At 43.7% G+C, this 19,602-nt stretch overlaps 1 protein-coding gene across 1 annotated transcript in view; it reads right to left on the minus strand.

Moving 5' to 3' along the window:
- Window positions 1–2,354: 2,354 nt before the first annotated feature.
- LOC141192290 (uncharacterized) overlaps window positions 2,355–19,602 on the minus strand; it is a 46,771-nt gene continuing 29,523 nt past the window's right edge. The window contains exons 4-7 of the mRNA XM_073661784.1: window positions 14,160–14,283; window positions 13,979–14,076; window positions 13,702–13,792; window positions 2,355–4,046 (exon numbers count right to left, since the gene is read on the minus strand). Coding sequence (XP_073517885.1) covers window positions 2,677–4,046; window positions 13,702–13,792; window positions 13,979–14,076; window positions 14,160–14,283 — 1,683 coding nt within the window. The 3' untranslated portion in view covers window positions 2,355–2,676. The remainder of the gene's footprint in view (window positions 4,047–13,701; window positions 13,793–13,978; window positions 14,077–14,159; window positions 14,284–19,602) is intronic.

The raw sequence follows: 19,602 nt of genomic DNA on the forward strand, positions 1-19,602 counted from the left end.
AATTATTGACGGGAATATTTCACTTTCTACCAAGTGAGATACGAGATCATCCTGAAGTCCGCAGTAAAAATCTGTTTATTTTGTTTAGGAGACAAGTGAGATACTCAGCAGGCCGTCTGACACTAATTCATTCCGATCAAGCTTATACAGGCAATGCAAAATATACACAATCAGATATGACAGGCAGCTAACACTAATACTTGCTGCCAACTATAGATAGTATTCTAAGCATACTGTGTTTCAAAAGATACGGTTACGGCTTCTACACATACAGTGGTGTGAAAATGTTTCCCCTTCCTGATTTCTTATTCTTTTGCATGTTTGTCACTTAAATGTTTCAGATCACCAAACAAATTTAAATATTACACAAAGATAACACAAGTAACCACAAAATGCAGTTTTTAAATGAAGGTCTTTATTATTTAGGGGAAAAAATCCAAATTTACAGGGCCCCGTGTGTAAAAGTGATTGCCCCCTAAACCTAATAACTGGTTGGGCCACCCTTCGCAGCAACAACTGGAATCAAGCGTTTGTAGTTTGGCAATGAGTCTTTTACAACGCTCTGGGGGAATTTTGGCCACTCATCTTTGATAAATTTTTGTAATTCAGCCACATTGGAGGGTTTCAGAGCATGAACCGCCTATTTAAGGTCATGCCACAGCATCTCAATCAGATTAAAGTCAGGACTTTGACTAGGCCACTCCAAAGTCTTAATTTTGTTTTTCTTAAGCCATTCAGAGGTAGGTGGATTTGCTGGTGTGTTTTGGATCATTGTACTGATGCATAACCCAAATGCGCTTCAGCTTGAGGTCACAAACAGATGGCCGGACATTCTCCTTCAGGATTTTTTGGTAGACAGCAGAATTAAAGGTTCCATTTACCACAGCAAGTCTTCCAGGTCCTGAAGCAGCAAAACAGCCCCAGACCATCACACTACCACCACATTTTACTGTGGGTATGATGTTCCTTTTCTGAAATGCTGTGTTACTACTATGCCAGATGTAATGGGACATTCACCTTTCAAAAAGTTCAACTTTTGTCTCGTCAGTCCACAGTGTATTCTCCCAAAAGTCTTGGGGGATCATCAAGATGTTTTCTGACAAAACTGAGAAAAGCATTTATGTTCTTATTGCTTAGCAATGGTTTTAGTCTTGGAACTATGCCACGCAGGCCATTTTCGCCCAGTCTCTTTCTTATGGTCGAGTCTTGAACACTGACCTTAACTGAGGCAAGTGAGGTCTGCAGTTCTTTGGATGTTGTTGCAGGGTCTTTTGTGACCTCTTGGATGAGTGGCCGCTGCGCTCTTAGAGTAATTTTGGTGGGCCGGCCACTCCTGGGAAGGTTGACCACTGTTCCATGCTTTTGCCATTTGTGGATAATGGTTCTCACTGTGGTTCGCTGGAGTCCTAAAGCTTTAGAAATGGCTTTATAACCTTTTCCAGATTGATCGATCTCAATTACTTTTTTCTCATTTGTTCTTTAATTTATTTGGATCGCGGTATGATGTCTAGCTTTTGAGGATCTTTTGGTCTACCTCACTTTGTCAAGCAAGTCCTATTAAAGTATTTTCTTGATTGAGAACAGGTGTGGCAGGAATCAGGCCTGAGTGTGGCTAGGGAAATTTAACTCAGATTCCCAAAGATGTTATAAACCACAGTTAATTTATGTTTTAAGTGGTGTGTGTGTGTGTGTGTGTGTGTGTGTGTGTGTGTGTGTGTGTGTGTGTGTGTGTGTGTGTGTGTGTGTGTATATGAGTGGGGCCTTTTTTACAGAGGGCCCTGGAGCTTTGGATTTCTTTTTCCCTTAATAATAAAATACCTTCATTTAAAAATGGCTTTTTGTGTTTACTTGTGTTATCTTTGTCTAATATTTACATCTGTGACAAATATGCAAAAGAATAAGAAATCAGGACGGGGCAAACACTTTGTTTTACACAACTGTATCTCAGAATGTTAGATGCTTCTGACCGCAAAGAGCATGACTGAAAAGTAGACCTGTTATGATCTTTTGATAAAACTATATTTCTATAACTAAGGATTCAAATCTCTATTAATGAACACACTGAATATATACATAATGGATAAACGATATACTTATTACAAAAATTATTATAAGAATTATACAAACCTCCCATACTGGTGCCGTTCCATCGGTGTCAGCACTTGTGTTTCCGGGGCTCAGGTCAGGTTGTTACGCCATGTGAGCCCTGAGCCCAATCAGCGCTGGCGTCACATTTAACGAGGCCAAACATGAGGAATGACAAAGCATTGTCCAAGTAGAGGACATCCCCTTTAAGAATGGAGAGCAGAAAAAAATCCAGCTTCAATGATCCTCTAAAAACATTGCTTTATTGAGTAAATATAAAAATCTGAGATAACAGCATGGATGTCACAACCCCTAGAGGGGGAAATATTTTCTAGCAGACACGTTTCAGACAGTAAGGTCTTTAGTCATTGAAGCTGGATTTTTTTCTGCTCTCGATTCTGCTGGTTTCCTGAGCTTTGGATTCCTCAATGGGTGAGCTGACTTTTTGTTTTTTTTCTTAGTAACCCCTTTAAGAAGATACAATTTTCGGTTAAAACATTTCCAAAATTCTGAACATGAAAAAGGCTTTTCCCCTCTGTGGCTTCTCTGATGTTTATTAAGAATTGATTTCCGTATAAAACATTTCCCACATTAAGAACATGAAAAAGGCTTCTCCACTGTGTGAGTTCTCTGGTGATTAACCAAAGCTGATTTATGGGTGAAACATTTCCCACATTCTGGACGTGAAAAAGGCTTCTCCCCTGTGTGAGTTCTCTGATGTCTATAAAGCACCGATTCCTGGTTAAAACATTTTCCACATTCTGAACAGGAAAAAGGCTTCTCTCCCGTGTGGATTCTCTGGTGATTAACCATAACCGATTTATGGTTAAAACATTTCCCACATTCTGGACATGAAAAAGGCTTCTCTCCTGTGTGGATTCTCTGGTGATTAACCATAACCGATTTATGGTTAAAACATTTCCCACATTCTGGACATGAAAATGGCTTCTCCCCTGTGTGAGTTCTCTGGTGTATAACTAAAACTGATTTTAGGTTAAAACATTTCCCACATTCTGAACAAGAAAAAGGCTTCTCCCCTGTGTGAGTTCTCCGATGTCTATAAAGCCCTGATTCCTGTTTAAAACATTTCCCACATTCTGAACAGGAAAAAGGCTTCTCCCCTGTGTGAGTTCTATGGTGATTAACCAAAACCAATTTATGGTTAAAACATTTCCCACATTCTGAACAAGAAAAAGGCTTCTCCCCTGTGTGAGTTCTCTGATGTATAAGAAGCTCTGATTTGTAGCTAAAACCTTTCCCACATTCTGAACAGGAAAAAGGCTTCTCCCCTGTGTGGGTTCTCTGGTGCACAACTAAACCTGATTTCCGGCTAAAACATTTCCCACATTCTGAACAGGAAAAAGACTTCTCCCCTGTGTGAGTTCTATGGTGATTAACCAAAACCAATTTATGGTTAAAACATTTCCCACATTCTGAACAAGAAAAAGGCTTCTCCCCTGTGTGAGTTCTCTGATGTATAAGAAGCTCTGATTTGTAGTTAAAACCTTTCCCACATTCTGAACAAGAAAAAGGCTTCTCCCCTGTGTGAGTTCTCTGGTGATTAATCAAAACTGATTTATCGTTAAAACATTTCCCGCATTCCAAACATGAAAATGGCTTCTCCCCTCTGTGAGTTCTCTGCCTCGCAAGATCTGATCTGCGAATTTTTTCTTGTTTAAGAAGAGTATTTCTATATTCTGAACGTGAAAATGGCTTCTTTGCTTTAGGAGCAGTTCGTTTTTTAATGCTTATTTTGTAACTTTGATTTTCCTTAGTAGTCGCTAATGAATCAGAAGACAGGACCTGTTTCAAAGGATTAGATGATTGATCTTTGCTGTGAAGGGATGATGGTATATCTGGAGTAATGGCATTCATTTCAATTGCATCTTGTTGGATCTCAATCTCATGTGATTTAAAAATTGAAGATGTCAGTTGTCCTTCTGATCTCCTGGTACAGTCATCTGCCAAGAATAAAATTAAGTATTATTATTGAATAAAATGTTCTTACATTTTTTTAACATTTTTACTTAAAGGGTCTGTAAAAATGGCAAGCTACGTAAAAAAAAAATTATTCACCAAGTCAATTACAGTTCACAGTCTAAAAGACTGTGCCCAAACCACATTTAGCATTCATGTATTTGGCATTACTATAGTGAGAAGAACCCACTTAATTTATCTGGGCACTGTGTGTTGGGTAATAAAATGGCATTTTTGCAATTTTCACTCTCCAACATCCACTGCGTGCTAATTTAGGGAAAGTGCCTGTGGAGTCAAAATAGTCCCTACTCCTATAGATTAATTCCCTGAAGGTTATAATTTCCAAGATGGAGTCACCTTATGGGGATTTCTACTGCTCTGGTTTTCTTTCATTTTGTCATATCAAGGTTTCTGCAAATGGTGGGTCCCATTTTCTCTGGGATCTGCTCCTGCAACGTCTAATTCTGTCACCAGGAGCTTTATTCATCCTGCAGGCGGCGCTGGTGAAGGAGGAGACGTCAGAACCAGAAGCTCTGGCGGCGCAGGCTCTGTCCAGCCATTAAGATTAGGGTTGCTGGGACCAGTAGTACCATCCAGTCTGGCAGTATGGGTGTGTGTGCTGTCCAGCTGGAGTAATCTGCTCCCTGCTTCAGTTAATTGGAAAGCACCGCACCCTACTAAAGCTGGAAGCATATTGCTGGAAGCTGCCAGATACAGCCTTGTTCTCCTCTGGTTCAGTCCTCTGTGCTCAGCTCCCGGTTTGTCTATTTGTTTCTGTTGTGACCTCGGCCCCTTTACTGACTATTAGTTTCTTCTGATTTTGTATTTTCTCTGCCCTCCTGGTTCTGACCCGAATAGCTGACTATTCTTCCCATCTGACACAACAGAACAGCAGGTAACACAGTGGCCCAAGCCTAGGGGTCTCTGTGTAAGTCCAGATCCATGTAGAGGGGTTAAAGAGAATCTGCCACCCCCTGGGAGATTGGAGACCCCTAATATGGGCATACAGGTTATAGAAAAGTAGATCTATACATGCCTGTATGGCCCATAGTAGAGGTCTGCTTGCAGTGAAATGGGAGTTTTATAAAATCCGTTATCACATGCTTGGCGTCCCCCGGACGCCAAGAAGTCCCCGCCTATCTGCTTATTTAGCATGTTCCCCACCTCCCCTGCACGTCACAGGGACCTGTGACGTGCAGTGGTCTAACTCATTTCCCGCGCATGCGCAATGCGATGCTCACATCAGGAGCGCTTTGTTTCCTCCCGGCCCGTTTGTCTCTGCACTGCTCCGCAGTGTTCTGGTGCGCAGGCTCCCCGGTGCAGCCTCCCCAGTGCACCAGAACACTGCGGAACAGTGCAGAGACAAACGGGCCGGAGGAAACAAAGCGCTCCTGATGTGAGCGTCGCAACGCGCATGTGCAGGAAGTGAGTGACAAGAGCGCACGTCACAGGGTCCTGTGACGTGCAGGGGAGGGGGGGGGGGGACATGCTAAATAAGCAGATAGGTGGGGATTTCTGGGCTAACTAAAGAGATAGGCGGGGATTTCTAGGCTAACTAAAGAGATAGGCGGGGATTTCTTGGTGTCCAGGGGATGCCAAGCATGTGAAGACAGATTTTATAAAACTCAATTTCACTGCAAGCAGACCTCTACTATGGGCCATACAGGTATGTATAGATTTACTTTTCTATAACCAGTATGCCCATATTAGAGGTCTCAAATCGCCCAGGGGGTGACAGATTCCCTTTAAAGAAGTTAAAGGGGTGATGGGCAAAACTGTGACTATAGACCATAACACATCTACTGAAGAACTGAAGAAATCAAGCTGAACAGGCTTCTTTAGTAAAAAAATGAGTAAATAGTGGTGAAACCTCTCGGGGGTAATTAGAGCATGTGGCTCTTGGCAATCTAAATTATCGCTAAGTGCCAATATTTTCAGATCAGATGAGTTTCAAGAAGAAATATTAGACATTTTAAATGAACTTTTTATAATAGTGCAGAGCTGAGGCGTCTTAAATTTAGACCTCGGGCATTGGGAAGAGGTAATGGAGACCTTTTTTAAAGACTACCAGGGAGTTACAGATTCACATAAGTGAGGCCGGCCGATCCCACCACAATCAAACTATCATACAGAATGAACCTGGAAAAAAAGACATAAAAAATATGTTACATCCTCAACAAGAACATATGTATGAGGGGAGAACTCCAACATTAAAGCGGACTTACACTTACTGCTTACTGTATTTATGGTGGACCACTGGAGCTACAATAACCTGATCAGAAGAGTGGAGAAAGTATTAGCGCCCCCCATTTCAGGAGAGATTGTGCAGTAATCTGAATTCCTTAGGATTGAAAACATAATGTAATTTATGACGTGAAGTGAATCCAACATACCAGGGCTCGAGTCATGCCAACATATCTCCTGCAGGTGTAAATATTACAGTATATTACAGCTATCAGCCAAGCACAGCTTAGAGATACAGGTGCTTCTCAATAAATTAGAATATCATCAAAAAGTTAATTTATTTCAGTTCTTCAATACAAAAAGTGAAACTCATATATGATATAGAGTCATTACAAACAGAGTGATCTATTTCAAGTGTTTATTTCTGTTAATGTTGATGATTATGGCTTACAGCCAATGAAAACACAAAAGTCATTATCTCAGTAAATTAGAATAATTAACAAAAAACACCTGCAAAGGCTTCCTATGCGTTTAAAAAGGTCCCTTAGTCTGTTTCAGTAGGCTCCACAATCATGGGGAAGACTGCTGACTTGACAGATGTCTAGAAGGCAGTCACTTACACACTCCACAAGGAGGGTAAGCCACAAAAGGTCATTGCTACAGAAGCTGGCTGTTCACAGAGTGCTGTATCCAAGCATATTAATGGAAAGTTGAGTGGAAGGAAAAAGTGTGGTAGAAAAAGGTGCACAAGCAACTGGGATAACTGCGGCCTTGAAAGGATTGTTAAGAAAAGGCCATTCAAAAATTTGGGGGGAGATTCACAAGAAGTGGACTGCTGCTCGAGTCATTGCTTCAAGAGCCACCACACACAGACGTATCCAGTACATGTGTTACAAGTGTCGCATTCCTTGTGTCAAGCCACTCATGACCAACAGACAACGCCAGAAGCGTCTTACCTGGGCCAAGGAGAAAAAGACCTGGACTGCTGCTCAGTGGTCCAAGCTGTTGTTTTCAGGTGAAAGTAAATTTTGCATTTCATTTGGAAAGCAAGGTCCTAGAGTCTGGAGGAAGAGTGGAGAGGCCACAATCCAAGCTGCTGAAGGTCTAGTGTGAAGTTTCCACAATCCGTGATGGTTTGGGGAGCCATGTCATCTGGTGGTGTAGGTCCACTATGTTTTATCAAGACCAAAGTCAGCGCAGCCGTCTACCATGAAATTTTAGAGCACTTCATGCTTCCCTCTGCCGACAAGCTTTTTGGAGATGGAAATTTCATTCTGCAGCAGGACTTGTCACCTGTCCACACTGCCAAAAGTACCAATACCTGGTTTAAAAACAACAGTATCAATGTCTAGCAACTCGCCTGACCTTAACCCCATAGAGAATCTATGGGGTATTGTCAAGAGGAAGATGAGAGACACCAGACCCAACAATGAAGACGAGCTGAAGGCTGTTATCAAAGCAACCTGGCCTTCCATAACACCTCAGCAGTGCCACAGGCTGATCGCCTCCATGCCGTGCAGCACTAATGCAGTAATTGATGCAAAAGGAGCCCAGACCAAGTATTGCGTGCATTTACTAAACATACATTTCGGTAGGCCAACATTTCGGATTTTAAAAACATTTTTCAAGCTGTTGTTATAAAGTATTCTAATTTACTGAGATAATGACTCAGTGACAGCGTCACCTTGAGTATTTAAAACTGGGCGCCGCCATCTTGGACACAGTCGCCCGGGATCAGACAGTGTAGGGGGAGTGCTGATGAGCTAGGGAGAGATTTATACTGCAAAATACTTAGTTTAGGGTCTCTAAAGCCTGCCAAATCAAACAAACAGTCCTTCTCAGGACTAATATCCATCCCAGATATCAGGCAGGCAGCCAGGCTGTATAGTAGACGCAGTAGTTATACCAACAAACACTGCATTACAGTCCTGTGTGCTGCTGCTCAAATTGCTAGACTTAGTCCCAGGTCTCGGGGGCCAGGAAAAATCCTTTTTTTTTTCATCTAAATCCTCTTTTTTTTTTTTTTTTTTCCCTCCGTCAGACTGTACAAATACCAGTCTTATTAACCTTTTGGTGTCCCCCCCCAAAAAAAAGAGTGTGTCTGTGAGTGTTCAGACACAAATATATCTGTTTAAAAGATTCTGGTGTAGGCCAGATAACTATAACTGTGGTTTTGCAGTTCCATGGTTCAAATCTCTATATTATCCAGCTTTTTGCCTTTTTTCCGTAAAAAAAACAGTAATAGTGTCTTGCTGACTGTTCAGACACAAATATATCTGTTTAAAACATTCTGGTGTAGGCCAGAGAAATAGAACTGTGGTTTTCCTCTTCCATGGTTCTATTCTCCTTTTTATTACCCTATTTCCATTGATAGTGCGAGTGTAAGCTATTTTACTTAATTTACAATGGGCAAGGCGCGTAGCAAGGGACGTGGAACTGGACATTCTGGTGATGGTGCGTGTAGAGGACTGGGCCGTGGCCAAGGTGAAAATGTGCCACAACCAACAGCCACATCTTTTCGCTCCCACTTCTTGACCGAATTACTAGGGAAGCACACAACACCAGTATTGCGAACTGATGAGTGTGAACAGGTTATTAATTGGATAGCAGATAATACTTCCAGTTACCTGGGCACCACCACCTCCGGTCTGTCTTCCACACGGTCAAGTTTTAGTGAGTCTTGACCGCATACTCCTCCTCACCCTGGTGCTCCTTCCTCCCACCATGCTGAGTGTCGTCAGACAGCAACTGATCCCACAGTTGGACACTCTGAAGAGCAGTTCACTGGTCCATTTCCATATTTGTGCCCCTCGCCTGCTGCGCTTCAAGTGGTGGAAGAGGAGATCCCATGTAGCGATCCCAAATATTTGAACAGCTACGGCCACAGAAAGGCGACGCTGGCAATTTGTCACAAGAGGTGGACGATGACGAGACACAATTGCCACGAAGGGAGGAGGAGGATCGTGGTGCGCAAGTGGAAGAGGAGGAGGTGGTGGATGATCTAGTAACTGACCCAACGTGGCAGGAGGACACGCAGAGCGAGGCCAGCAGCACAAGGGGGAGGGAGGCAGAGTACCCCAACAGGCAGGAAGAAGCAGTGTGGTGGCCACACACAGAAGGCGGGCAACTGTTCCCCGTAACCGCAACACGAGGGACGTTGCCAGTACAACCGGTAGGTCTTCCACAGTCTGGAAGATTTTTAAAGACTCTGCTAATAACCCCAAAAAGGCCATTTGTACCACCTGCCATGCCAGCATCAGCAGGGGTAACAAAAGTACCAGCCTGACCACCACCAGCATGATCAGGCACATGTCAGCAAAGCACCACCAGGGTCCACGACCAGTGTCAGCGGGTGTCACCACTGCTTTTTCCGCTGTTGTGCGTGTAAGAGAACCCCCTGTTGTGCGTGCAAGGCAATCCCCTGTCCATACTGCATGCAAAGATGCCCCCTCCTTTCAGTCTTCACTTGTTATGGCAATTTCTCAAGAAACAGCATCAACGTCCACATCCCACCGCAGCGTTCAATTGTCCATATCCCAAACTTTTGAATGAAAGAACAAATTCGCAGCCAACGCCCCACAGGCCACGGTCCTAAATTCACACATTTCACGACTGCTTGCACTGTAAATGCTGCCTTTTAGGCTGGTAGAGATGGAATCCTTCCGCAACCTTATGGCGGTGGCAGTCCCTCGGTACTCGGTCCCCAGCCGACACTATTTTGCCCGGTGTGCCAACCCCGCACTACACATGCTCATGTCCCAAAACATCTGCCGTGCCCTCAACAACGCAGTTACTGGGAGAGTCCACCTGACAACGGACACGTGGACAAGTGCTTGCGGCCAGGGATGGTACATCTCCCTGACGGCACACTGGGTAAACATAGTGGAAGCCGGGACCCAGTTGGACCTTGGGACGGAACACATCCTCCCCACACCGAGGATTGTGGGCCCAATGTCAGTCAGAGTTGCCCCCACAGTGTACATCTCCTGCGTATCATCCTCCTCCTCATGTTCAGCCTCCATCTAAGATATCACCACATCAGTTACAAGCTGGAAGCACTGCAGTACTGCCTCTGTCAAGTGGCAACAGGCTGTGCTGAAACTCATAAGCTTAAGTGATAAACCTCACACTGCTTGTGAGTTCTGGATAGCTGTGAAAGAGCAGGCAGATCTGTGGCTGAGACCGCTGAACCTACATCCAGGCATGGTCGTGTGTGACAATGGCCGTAACCTGGTGGCGGCTCTGAGGAGAGGCGAGATCACACACGTAACATGCCTGGCTCATGTGCTTAACCTCGTGGTTCAGAGGTTTCTTAAATCGTACCCCGAGTTGCCAGATCTGCTCGTCAAAGTACGCCTCCTGTCAGCTCATTTTTGGAAGTCGGCTACAGCTTCCCTGTGTTGCAGCAGCGTTTGGTGTGTGATGTCCCCACACGTTGGAACTCCATCCTCCACATGTTACAAAGGATTTGTGAGCACAACAGAGCAGTTGTGGAGTACCAGCCACAACAAGGCCTTCGATTTTCAGGTCAGACTCCACACATAAGACCTCAGGAGTGGACCTGGATGTCTGACATATGTACCATCCTGACAAACTTTGAGGAGTCCACCAAGATGGTGAGTGGCGATGACGCCATCATTAGCGTCAGCATCCCACTTGTCTGTCCTTTGCAACGCGCTCTGCAGAGAATTAAAGAGGAGGCATTGCAGCCAGAGTATGATGAGATGGATCAAGAAGCAGTAGCGGTCGATTACACACAGCCCAGCCTCATCTCATCCCAACGTGCATTGGGGGACAATGAGGGAGAGGAGGAGGAGGAAGAACAGGAGCCAACTGTCATAGCGTCGGTTCAGGGTGGGTGGCCTGAGGACGGGGGGAGGAGGAGGAGAGCATGGTCAGTCGTCATCTTGGTGAGGACACGGAAGTCTTGCCTGTTAGCAGTCTGGCACGCATGGCTGACTTTATGTTACGCTGCCTGACCACTCTGAACTCCACAGCTCTTCCAAGGGGCATTAAAACCGTCTTGTTAAGCTACTGTGACCTCCACGTCTCTTCCAAGGGGCATTGATATTGTCTTTTTATTCCACTGCGACCTCCACCACTCTTCTAAGGGGCATTAAAACCGTCTTGTTAAGCTACTGTGACCTCCACGTCTCTTCCAAGGGGCATTGATATTGTCTTTTTATTCCACTGCGACCTCCACCACTCTTCCAAGGGGCATTAAAACCGTCTTGTTAAGCTACTGTGACCTCCACGTCTCTTTCAAGGGGCATTAAAACCGTCTTGTTAAACCACTCTGAACTCCACAGCTCTTCCAAGGGGCATTGAAATGTTGTTTTTAATTACCTCTAATCACCACGACTCTTCCAACGGGCATTGCATTTCCTCCTAATTTTAGTCAGCTTTTGCTTTTCAATGCATAGGCGAAAACTAAGGGAGACCCACTCCCCAATAATGGGTAGAAGGTTTTTAGTACGCTGTAATCCACGTCTGTTTCCAGGGGCATTGAAGTTCCTCATAATTTTTGGAAATCCTTCCATTCACTGCTTAGGCCAACAGTGTACAGGAGACCCAGTTGCTATAAATGGAAAAAACGGTTTAGTTAAGGCCCTCTAACCTCCATGTTACTTCCAAGGGGCATTGGAGTGTCTCAAAATATTTGGTAGGCATTGCACTCACTGTATGGGCTATAACTGTGTAGCCGAACCGCTCCTTTTTGTACAGAAACATATTCTACTAGACATGTGTTGTTGACTGGCCTGATATTAATGTGAATGGTCCCTGTTCCTCCTGCTCTTTCTCCTTTGCCACCACCTCATCCATCATTCATCACCTGAAGCTTTGTTTTAACGGGAGTCATAGAATTGGGATAGTAGCAGGAAAACATCCAGCAATCCTCGGAGGAGGTAGGATATGCGCCAAAATGCTGACCACCTCAGGCCTAGCCGCTACTACATACATGCGCTTGCATTCCAAGGAACAGAAAGCTAAGGAGATGGATGGCCTCATGATCATGAATGATTTACTCGTGGTGTAGGAGGCCGACCACTGCTGCTGTCTACCTTCTGAACTTTGTGTTGAAGCCTGATTGACCCAGGACCCGCAATCCTCTATATCTGGAGGACGTGTTGCATCCCAGTGTCCAACTGTGTCCTGGCTTCCACAATATTAACCCAGTGTGAAGGCGTCAGTGAGATGGACCATCCCTGGCCACATTCACTTGTCCACGTGTTTGTGGTTAGGCTGTCTTTCCCACTAAATGCACTGGGGATGGCACAGGTAATGTTTTGGCATGCGCGCTTGTGTATAAGGAGCACCGGGACAAATAGGGGTGGCTGGGGACCGTTTATGGACACCCGGCCGCCCCCAGGGGGTGGGGGACCGTGTGTGGGCACCCGGCCGCGGGGCGGCTGGGGACCGAGTATGGACACATACGGCCGCGGGGCGGCTGGGGACAGAGTATGGACACCCGGCCACCCCCTGGCGGCTGGGGACCAAGAGTGGACACCCGGCCGCCGGGCGGCTGGGGACTGAGTATGGATACCAGGCCGCCGACGCAGCCGTGAAGTGGTGGCCAGATTCCGCCTCCACATGCCTAAAAGGCCCAATTTGAAGTGCAAGCAAGCAAACAGTATGGTATTGCAGCCTGGGGCTGGGTGGGTGGCAGGCTGCATACTTGCGCTTGCATTGCAAGGAATGGGGGAGGTACAATGGAACACTACCCTGGGACAAGGACTTGCACGGGGATAGTTGCAAGTCTGCATCTTCTGATGCGGCAAGGATCACTTCTGATGGGCACACTTTTAGGCAGTGACCAGGGTGTCAGAGATGCCTCCAGGGGTCTTCCCCATGCTGTTCCCATGTCTTTTCAGCACTGTATGCATGTGTCACACAGCACATGGCCAGATAAGGTTGTAAAATGTTAAAATTATATTTCCCGGTGAATGCATTTGTCATGGTTGAAAGCAATACAAAAGTGCAAAAATGCATAAAAAATGCTACTTGTGAACATAGCCCAAGGTGTGGAGGAATATTTTTGGTTTTGGTTATTTATTTTACCTTATACACAAGTCTTTACCCTGGAAAGGAAGTTCCTTAACATATTTCACAGGAAAACCGTTTCAGTTTCGTTTTTGAACGTTTTATTGTGAGCCCGTAAAAGTGACTTAATACCTCTGACCACATTGTTGACACCACTGACCTGGGGGTCAGAAATGCTTCCTGGGGCGATCCTCATGCTGTCCCCATGTCATTTGAGCACTGTCACTATCGTTTTGGGCACTTTTTAGGCTTTCTACAGACTGCCGCGGGTGCCGCCGCAAAAATGCTCGGGTCTCCCATAGACTAACATTCGGCTCGTTGCTCAGGTTGAGCACCCGAGTATCACGGTGAGCTCTGCCTGAACTTCGAGCACCCGAGCATTTTAGTGCTCGCTCAACACTAGTTACTACTCACCTGGGAGGTTATCTGTAGAAATCATCTCTTTACACCACTCATCACCCCTCACATATGTCTCTGTAGTATTAATATGGGTCAGATCTTCACCCTGAAACAAATATTGTAAAAGTCACAGACAGTTAGAGAAGTCACATCTATGATCAGCTCTAATCCTGCCATCTCTACCGTTCTCATTACACAAGTATAAAACATATAATACTGGTGGATAAAACAAGACTGAACACAAGACCTACACATCATAGGGGAGATCTCATGACACCTTCTCTCCATCTACCTGATGATCCTGAGGAACATTGGGATCTTCTTGTTTACAATCCTGTGGAAGAAGAGGATGGGGACATCTCTCTGGTGTTGTCCTCTTACTGGATAGATCTGGAGGAAACACATACAGGGGCTGAACTCATTCTTTACATACAGATAATTATGGGCCGTGTGTATTTAGTCCTGTCTATTACCTGGTGATGTGAGGGGCTGGGGAACCTCCATCATGACGTCCTTGTACAGATCTTTGTGTCCTTCTAAATATTCCCACTCCTCCATGGAGAAATAGACAGCGACATCCTGACACCTTATAGGAACCTGACACATACAATGATACAGTCGTTCCCCGATCCCTTCATAGTGTTACTGTATAATGTCCCAGCATTCCTCATTCCTAGCAGTGTCACCTCTCCAGTCAGCAGCTCAATCATCTTGTAGGTGAGTTCTAGGATCTTCTGGTCATTGATGTCCTCATGTATCAGGGGGTGAGGTGGAGGCCCTGTGATTGGGCTCAGGGGTCTTCTCCATCCCTCAGACACAGGGTCCTGACAGCGCTCACTAGAGGTCTTCTTCACTACTGTGTAATCCTGGTTATGGAGAGACACATTAATAAATCTCACTACAGACATTTCCAGAGTCCTCACCTCTCCAGTTCTGTCCATCTGTTATTCCCATAGATAAGAATGATGTAATGTGACGTCATCAGAATCTCTCACCTCTCCAGTAAGCCGGAAGAGGATCTCTAGGGTGAGATTTAATATCCTCTCCGCCATCTTGTCTATGTCCATTTTCATCTTTGATGGGTCAATAAGGAAAATTCTCTTATATAGAAGATCTTCACTGAGAGGATCCGATATTGTAGAGACCTGAACGAGAAGACAATGAAGCTATGTAACATCATAAAAATCCTGTGTAATAATACAAGTACTGGAGATAATCAGGGGAAACATATGAGGAGATTTATTATTTTACAGTATTTAGTTTTCTTCTTTACATCTAGTAATAAAACCTACATACACTGTTCAAAAAAATAAAGGGAACACTCAAATAACACATCCTAGATCTGAATGAATGAAATATTTTCATTGAATACTTTGTTCTGTACAAAGTTGAATGTGCTGACAGCAAAATCACACAAAAATCATCAATGGAAATCAAATTTATTAACCAATGGAGGCCTGGATTTGGAGTCACCACCAAAATTAAAGAGGAAAAACACACTACAGGCTGATCCAACTTTGATGTAATGTCCTTAAAACAAGTCAAAATGAGGCTCAGTATTGTGTGTGGCCTCCACGTGCCTGTATGATCTCCCTAAAATGCCTGGGCATGCTCCTGATGAGGTTGCAGATGGTCTCCCGTGGGATCTCCTCTCAGACCTGGACTAAAGCATCCGCCAACTTCTGGACAGTCTGTGGTGCAACGTGACCTTGGTGGATGGAGCGAGACATGATGTCCCAGATGTGCTCAATCGGATTCAGGTCTGATATACAGTACAGACCAAAAGTTTGGACACACCTTCTCATTTAAAGATTTTTCTGTATTTTCATGACTTTGAAAACTGTACATTCACACTGAAGGCATCAAAACTATGAATTAACACATGTGGAATTATATACTTAACAAAAAAGTGTGAAACAACTGAAAATATGTCTTATATTCTTGCTTCTTCAAAGTAGCCACCTTTTGCTTTGATGATTGCTTTGCACACTCTTGGCATTCTCTTGATGAGCTTCAAGAGGTAGTCACCGGAAATGGTCTTCCAACAATCTTGAAGGAGTTCCCAGAGATGCTTAGCACTTGTTGGCCCCTTTGCTTTCACTCTGCGGTCCAGCTCACCCCAAACCATCTCGATTAGGTTCAGGTCTGGTGACTGTGGAGGCCAGGTCATCTGGCGTAGCACCCCATCACTCTCCTTCTTGGTCAAATAGCCCTTACACAGCCTGGAGGTGTGTTTGGGGTCATTGTCTGATTTGGGGTAATTTCTTTCCAAATCAGACAATGTGATTTTCAGGATTGTTTTCTCATTTTGTCTCTCAAAGTTGAGGTCTACCTATGAAGTCAATTACAGGACTCTCTCATCTTTTTAAGTGAGAGAACTTGCACAATTGGTGGCTGACTAAATACTTTTTTTCCCCACTGTATATATACAGTGGGTATGTAAAGTATTCAGACCCCTTTACTTTTTTCACTCTGTTTCATTGCAGCCATTTGGTAAATTCTAAAAAGTTCATTTTTTTCTCATTAAAGTACACTCTGCACCCCATCTTGATTGAAAAAAACCCAGAAATGTAGAAATTTTTGTAAATTTATTAAAGAAAAACTGAAATATCATATGGTCATAAGATTTCAGAACCTTTGCTCAGACACTCATATTTAAGTCACATGCTGTCCATTTCCTTCTGATCCTTCTTGAGATGGTTCTACTCCTTCATTGGAGTCCAGCTATGATTAATTAAACTGATAGGACTTTATTCGGAAAAGCACACACCTGTCAATATAAGACCTCACAGCTCACAGTGCATGTCAGACCAAATGAGAATCATGAGCTCAAAGGAACTGCACAAGGAGCTCAGAGACAGAATTGTGGCAAGGCACAGATCTGGCCAAGGTTACAAAAGAATTTCTGCTTTACTCACGGTTCCCAAGAGCACAATGACCTCCATAATCCGTAAATGGAAGAAGTTTGGGACCACCAGAAGTCTTCCTAGACCTGGCCGTCCAGCCAAACTGAGCAATTATGGGAGAAGAGCCTTGGTGAGAGAGGTAAAGAAGAGAAGTGGAGAAAGGTCCACAAAGTTAACTATCACTGCAGCCCTCCACCAGTCGGGCCTTTATGGCAGAGTGGCCCAACGGAAGCCTCTCCTCAGGGCAAGACATATGAAAGCCTGCATAGAGTTTGCTCAAAAACACATGAAGGACTCCCAGGCTATGAGATATAAAATTCTCTAGTCTGATGAGATGAGGATAGAACTTTTTGGTGATAATTCTAAGCGGTATGTGTGGAGAAAACCAGGCACTGCTCATCACCTGCCCAATACAATACCAACAGTGAAACATGGCGGTGGCAGCATCATGCAATAGGGGTGTTTTTCAGCTGCAGGGACAGGACAACTGGTTGCAATTGAAGGAAACATGAATGCGGCCAAGTACAGAGATATCCTGGATGAAAACCTCTTCCAGAGTGCTCTGGACCTCAGACTTGGTGGAAAGTTCACCTTCCACCAAGACAATGACCCTAAGCACACAGCTAAAATAACAAAAGAAGTGGCTTCAGAACAACTCTGTGACCATTCTTGACTGGCCCAGCCAGAGCCCTGACCTAAGTTGAGCATCTCTGGAGAGAACTGAAAATGGCTGTCCACCAACGTTCACCATCCAACCTGACAGAACTGGAGAGGATCTGCAAGGAAGAATGGCAGAGGATCCCCAAATCCAGGTGTGAAAAACTTGTTGCATCAATCCCAAGAAGACTCATGGCTGTACTAGCTCAAAAGGGTGCTTCTACTCAATACTGAGCAAAGGGTCTGAATGCTTATGACCATGTGATATTTCAGTTTTTCATTTTTAATAAATTTGCAAAAATGTCTACATTTCTGTTTTTTTTCAGTCAAGATGGGGTGCAGAGTGTACTTCAATGAGAAAAAAAATGAACTTTTTAGAATTTACCAAATGGCTGCAATGAAACAAAGAGTGAAAAATTTAAAGGGGTCTGAATACTTTCCGTACCCACTCTACAGAAGGGCGAAAAATCCAGCATGAAATCCAGGTAATGTGAAAAAAGTTAAAACTCCATTTATTGTGAAAAAGTTAAAACAAGACAATGGGACTTAGGAGTCACAATAACATGTTTCGAACTCAGATGTTCTTAGTCAGTGCGACCCATATCCAAAGAAACCAAAGTCAAATTTTTAGGATTTTATCCTATTCAGTCCAGATCTGATTCAATGGATATCTTTCAGGATGCTGTGCAGCGAGAGTTAAAGGTGTTGCATTCATCTCAGAATATGGGGAGTGCCAAGTCAAATGTGACCAAGAAAAAACAGATTGCCCTTCAAGAATTAAAATGTATGAAAGATCTTGTCATAAGAATGTCAGACAAGGGAGGAGTAGTAGTATTAACCCTTTCGCGCCAGAGCCTGCTTTCGCCTTCGTGACCGGGCCAATTTTTTAAATTCTGACCACTGTCACTTTATGAGGTAATAACTCTGGAACGCTTCAGCGGATCCCACTGATTTTGAGATTGTTTTTTTGTGACATATTGTACTTCATGATAGTGGTAAAATTTCTTCGATATGACTTGCTTTACTTTGTGAAAAAAAAATCGGAAATTTGGCATGGCAAAAATGTTGAAAATTTCGCAATTTTCAAACTTCAAATTTTTATGCCCTTAAGTCAGAGAGATATGTCACACAAAACAGTTAACATTTCTAACATGTCTACTTTACATGAGCACAATTTTGGAACCAAATTTTTTTTTTGTTAGGAAGTTATAGGGGTTAAAAGTTGACCAGCGATTTCTTATTTATCCAACAAAATTTACAAAACCATTTTTTAGGGACCACATTTTATTTAAAGTGACTTTGAGGGGCCTTTATGACAGAAAATACCCCAATGTGACACCATTCTAAAAACTGCACTCCTCAAGGGGCTCAAAACCACATTCCATAAGTTTATTAACCCTTCAGGTGATTCACGGGAATTTTTGGAATGTGGAAGTAAACAATGAACATTTAACTTTTTTTCACAAAAATTTTACTTTAGACCAATTTTTTTTTTATTTTCGGAAGGGTAACAGGATAAAATGGACTACAAAATATGTTGTGCAATTTCTCCTGAGCAGGCTGATACCCCATATGTGAGGGAAAACTACTGTGGGGGTGCACGGCAGGGCTCGGAAGGGAAGGAGCACCATTTGACTTTAGGAATGTAAAATTTGCTTAAATAATTAGTGGACACCATCTCGCGTTTGGGGAGCCCCTGATGTGCTTAAACAGTGGAAACCCCTACAAGTGACACCATTTTGGAAACTAGACCCCTCAGGGAACTTATCTAGATGTGTGGTGAGCACCTTAAACCCCCAGGTGCTTCACAGAAGTTTATAACATTAAGCCGTAAAAATGCAATTTTCACATTTTTCCCACAAAAATGTTTTTCAGCCCCCAATTTTACATTTTCATAAGGGTAACAGGAGAAATTGCACAATGCAGTTTGTTGTGCAATTAAGTAAGCCGATACCCCATATGTGGAGGAAAACTACTGCTTTAGCTAACGGCAGGGATTGGAAGAGGTTGCAGACACCATGTCACATTTGAAGAGTCGCTAACATACCAAAACAGCAGAAACCCCCACAAGTGACACCATTTTGTAAACTACACCTCTCAAGGAATTAATCTAGGGGAGTAGTGAGTATTTTTTTTAACCCTCAGGTGATACACAAACTTATATAACATTGGGCTGAGTAAATTAAATATTGCTATTTTTTTCCATTAAAATGTTGCTTTGACCACAAGTTTGCAGTTTTCAAAAGGGGTAATAAGAGAAAATGTTACACAGCTTCTCTTAAGTACATAGAACAACAGAGCCCCCCCCCATAAATTACTCAATTTTACAAACTACACCTCTCAATGAATTCAT

The sequence above is a fragment of the Phyllobates terribilis genome, unplaced genomic scaffold (assembly GCF_046119375.1).
Source record: "Phyllobates terribilis strain yellow unplaced genomic scaffold, ASM4611937v1 Scaffold_56__1_contigs__length_8794411, whole genome shotgun sequence".
Classification (NCBI taxonomy): domain Eukaryota; kingdom Metazoa; phylum Chordata; class Amphibia; order Anura; family Dendrobatidae; genus Phyllobates; species Phyllobates terribilis.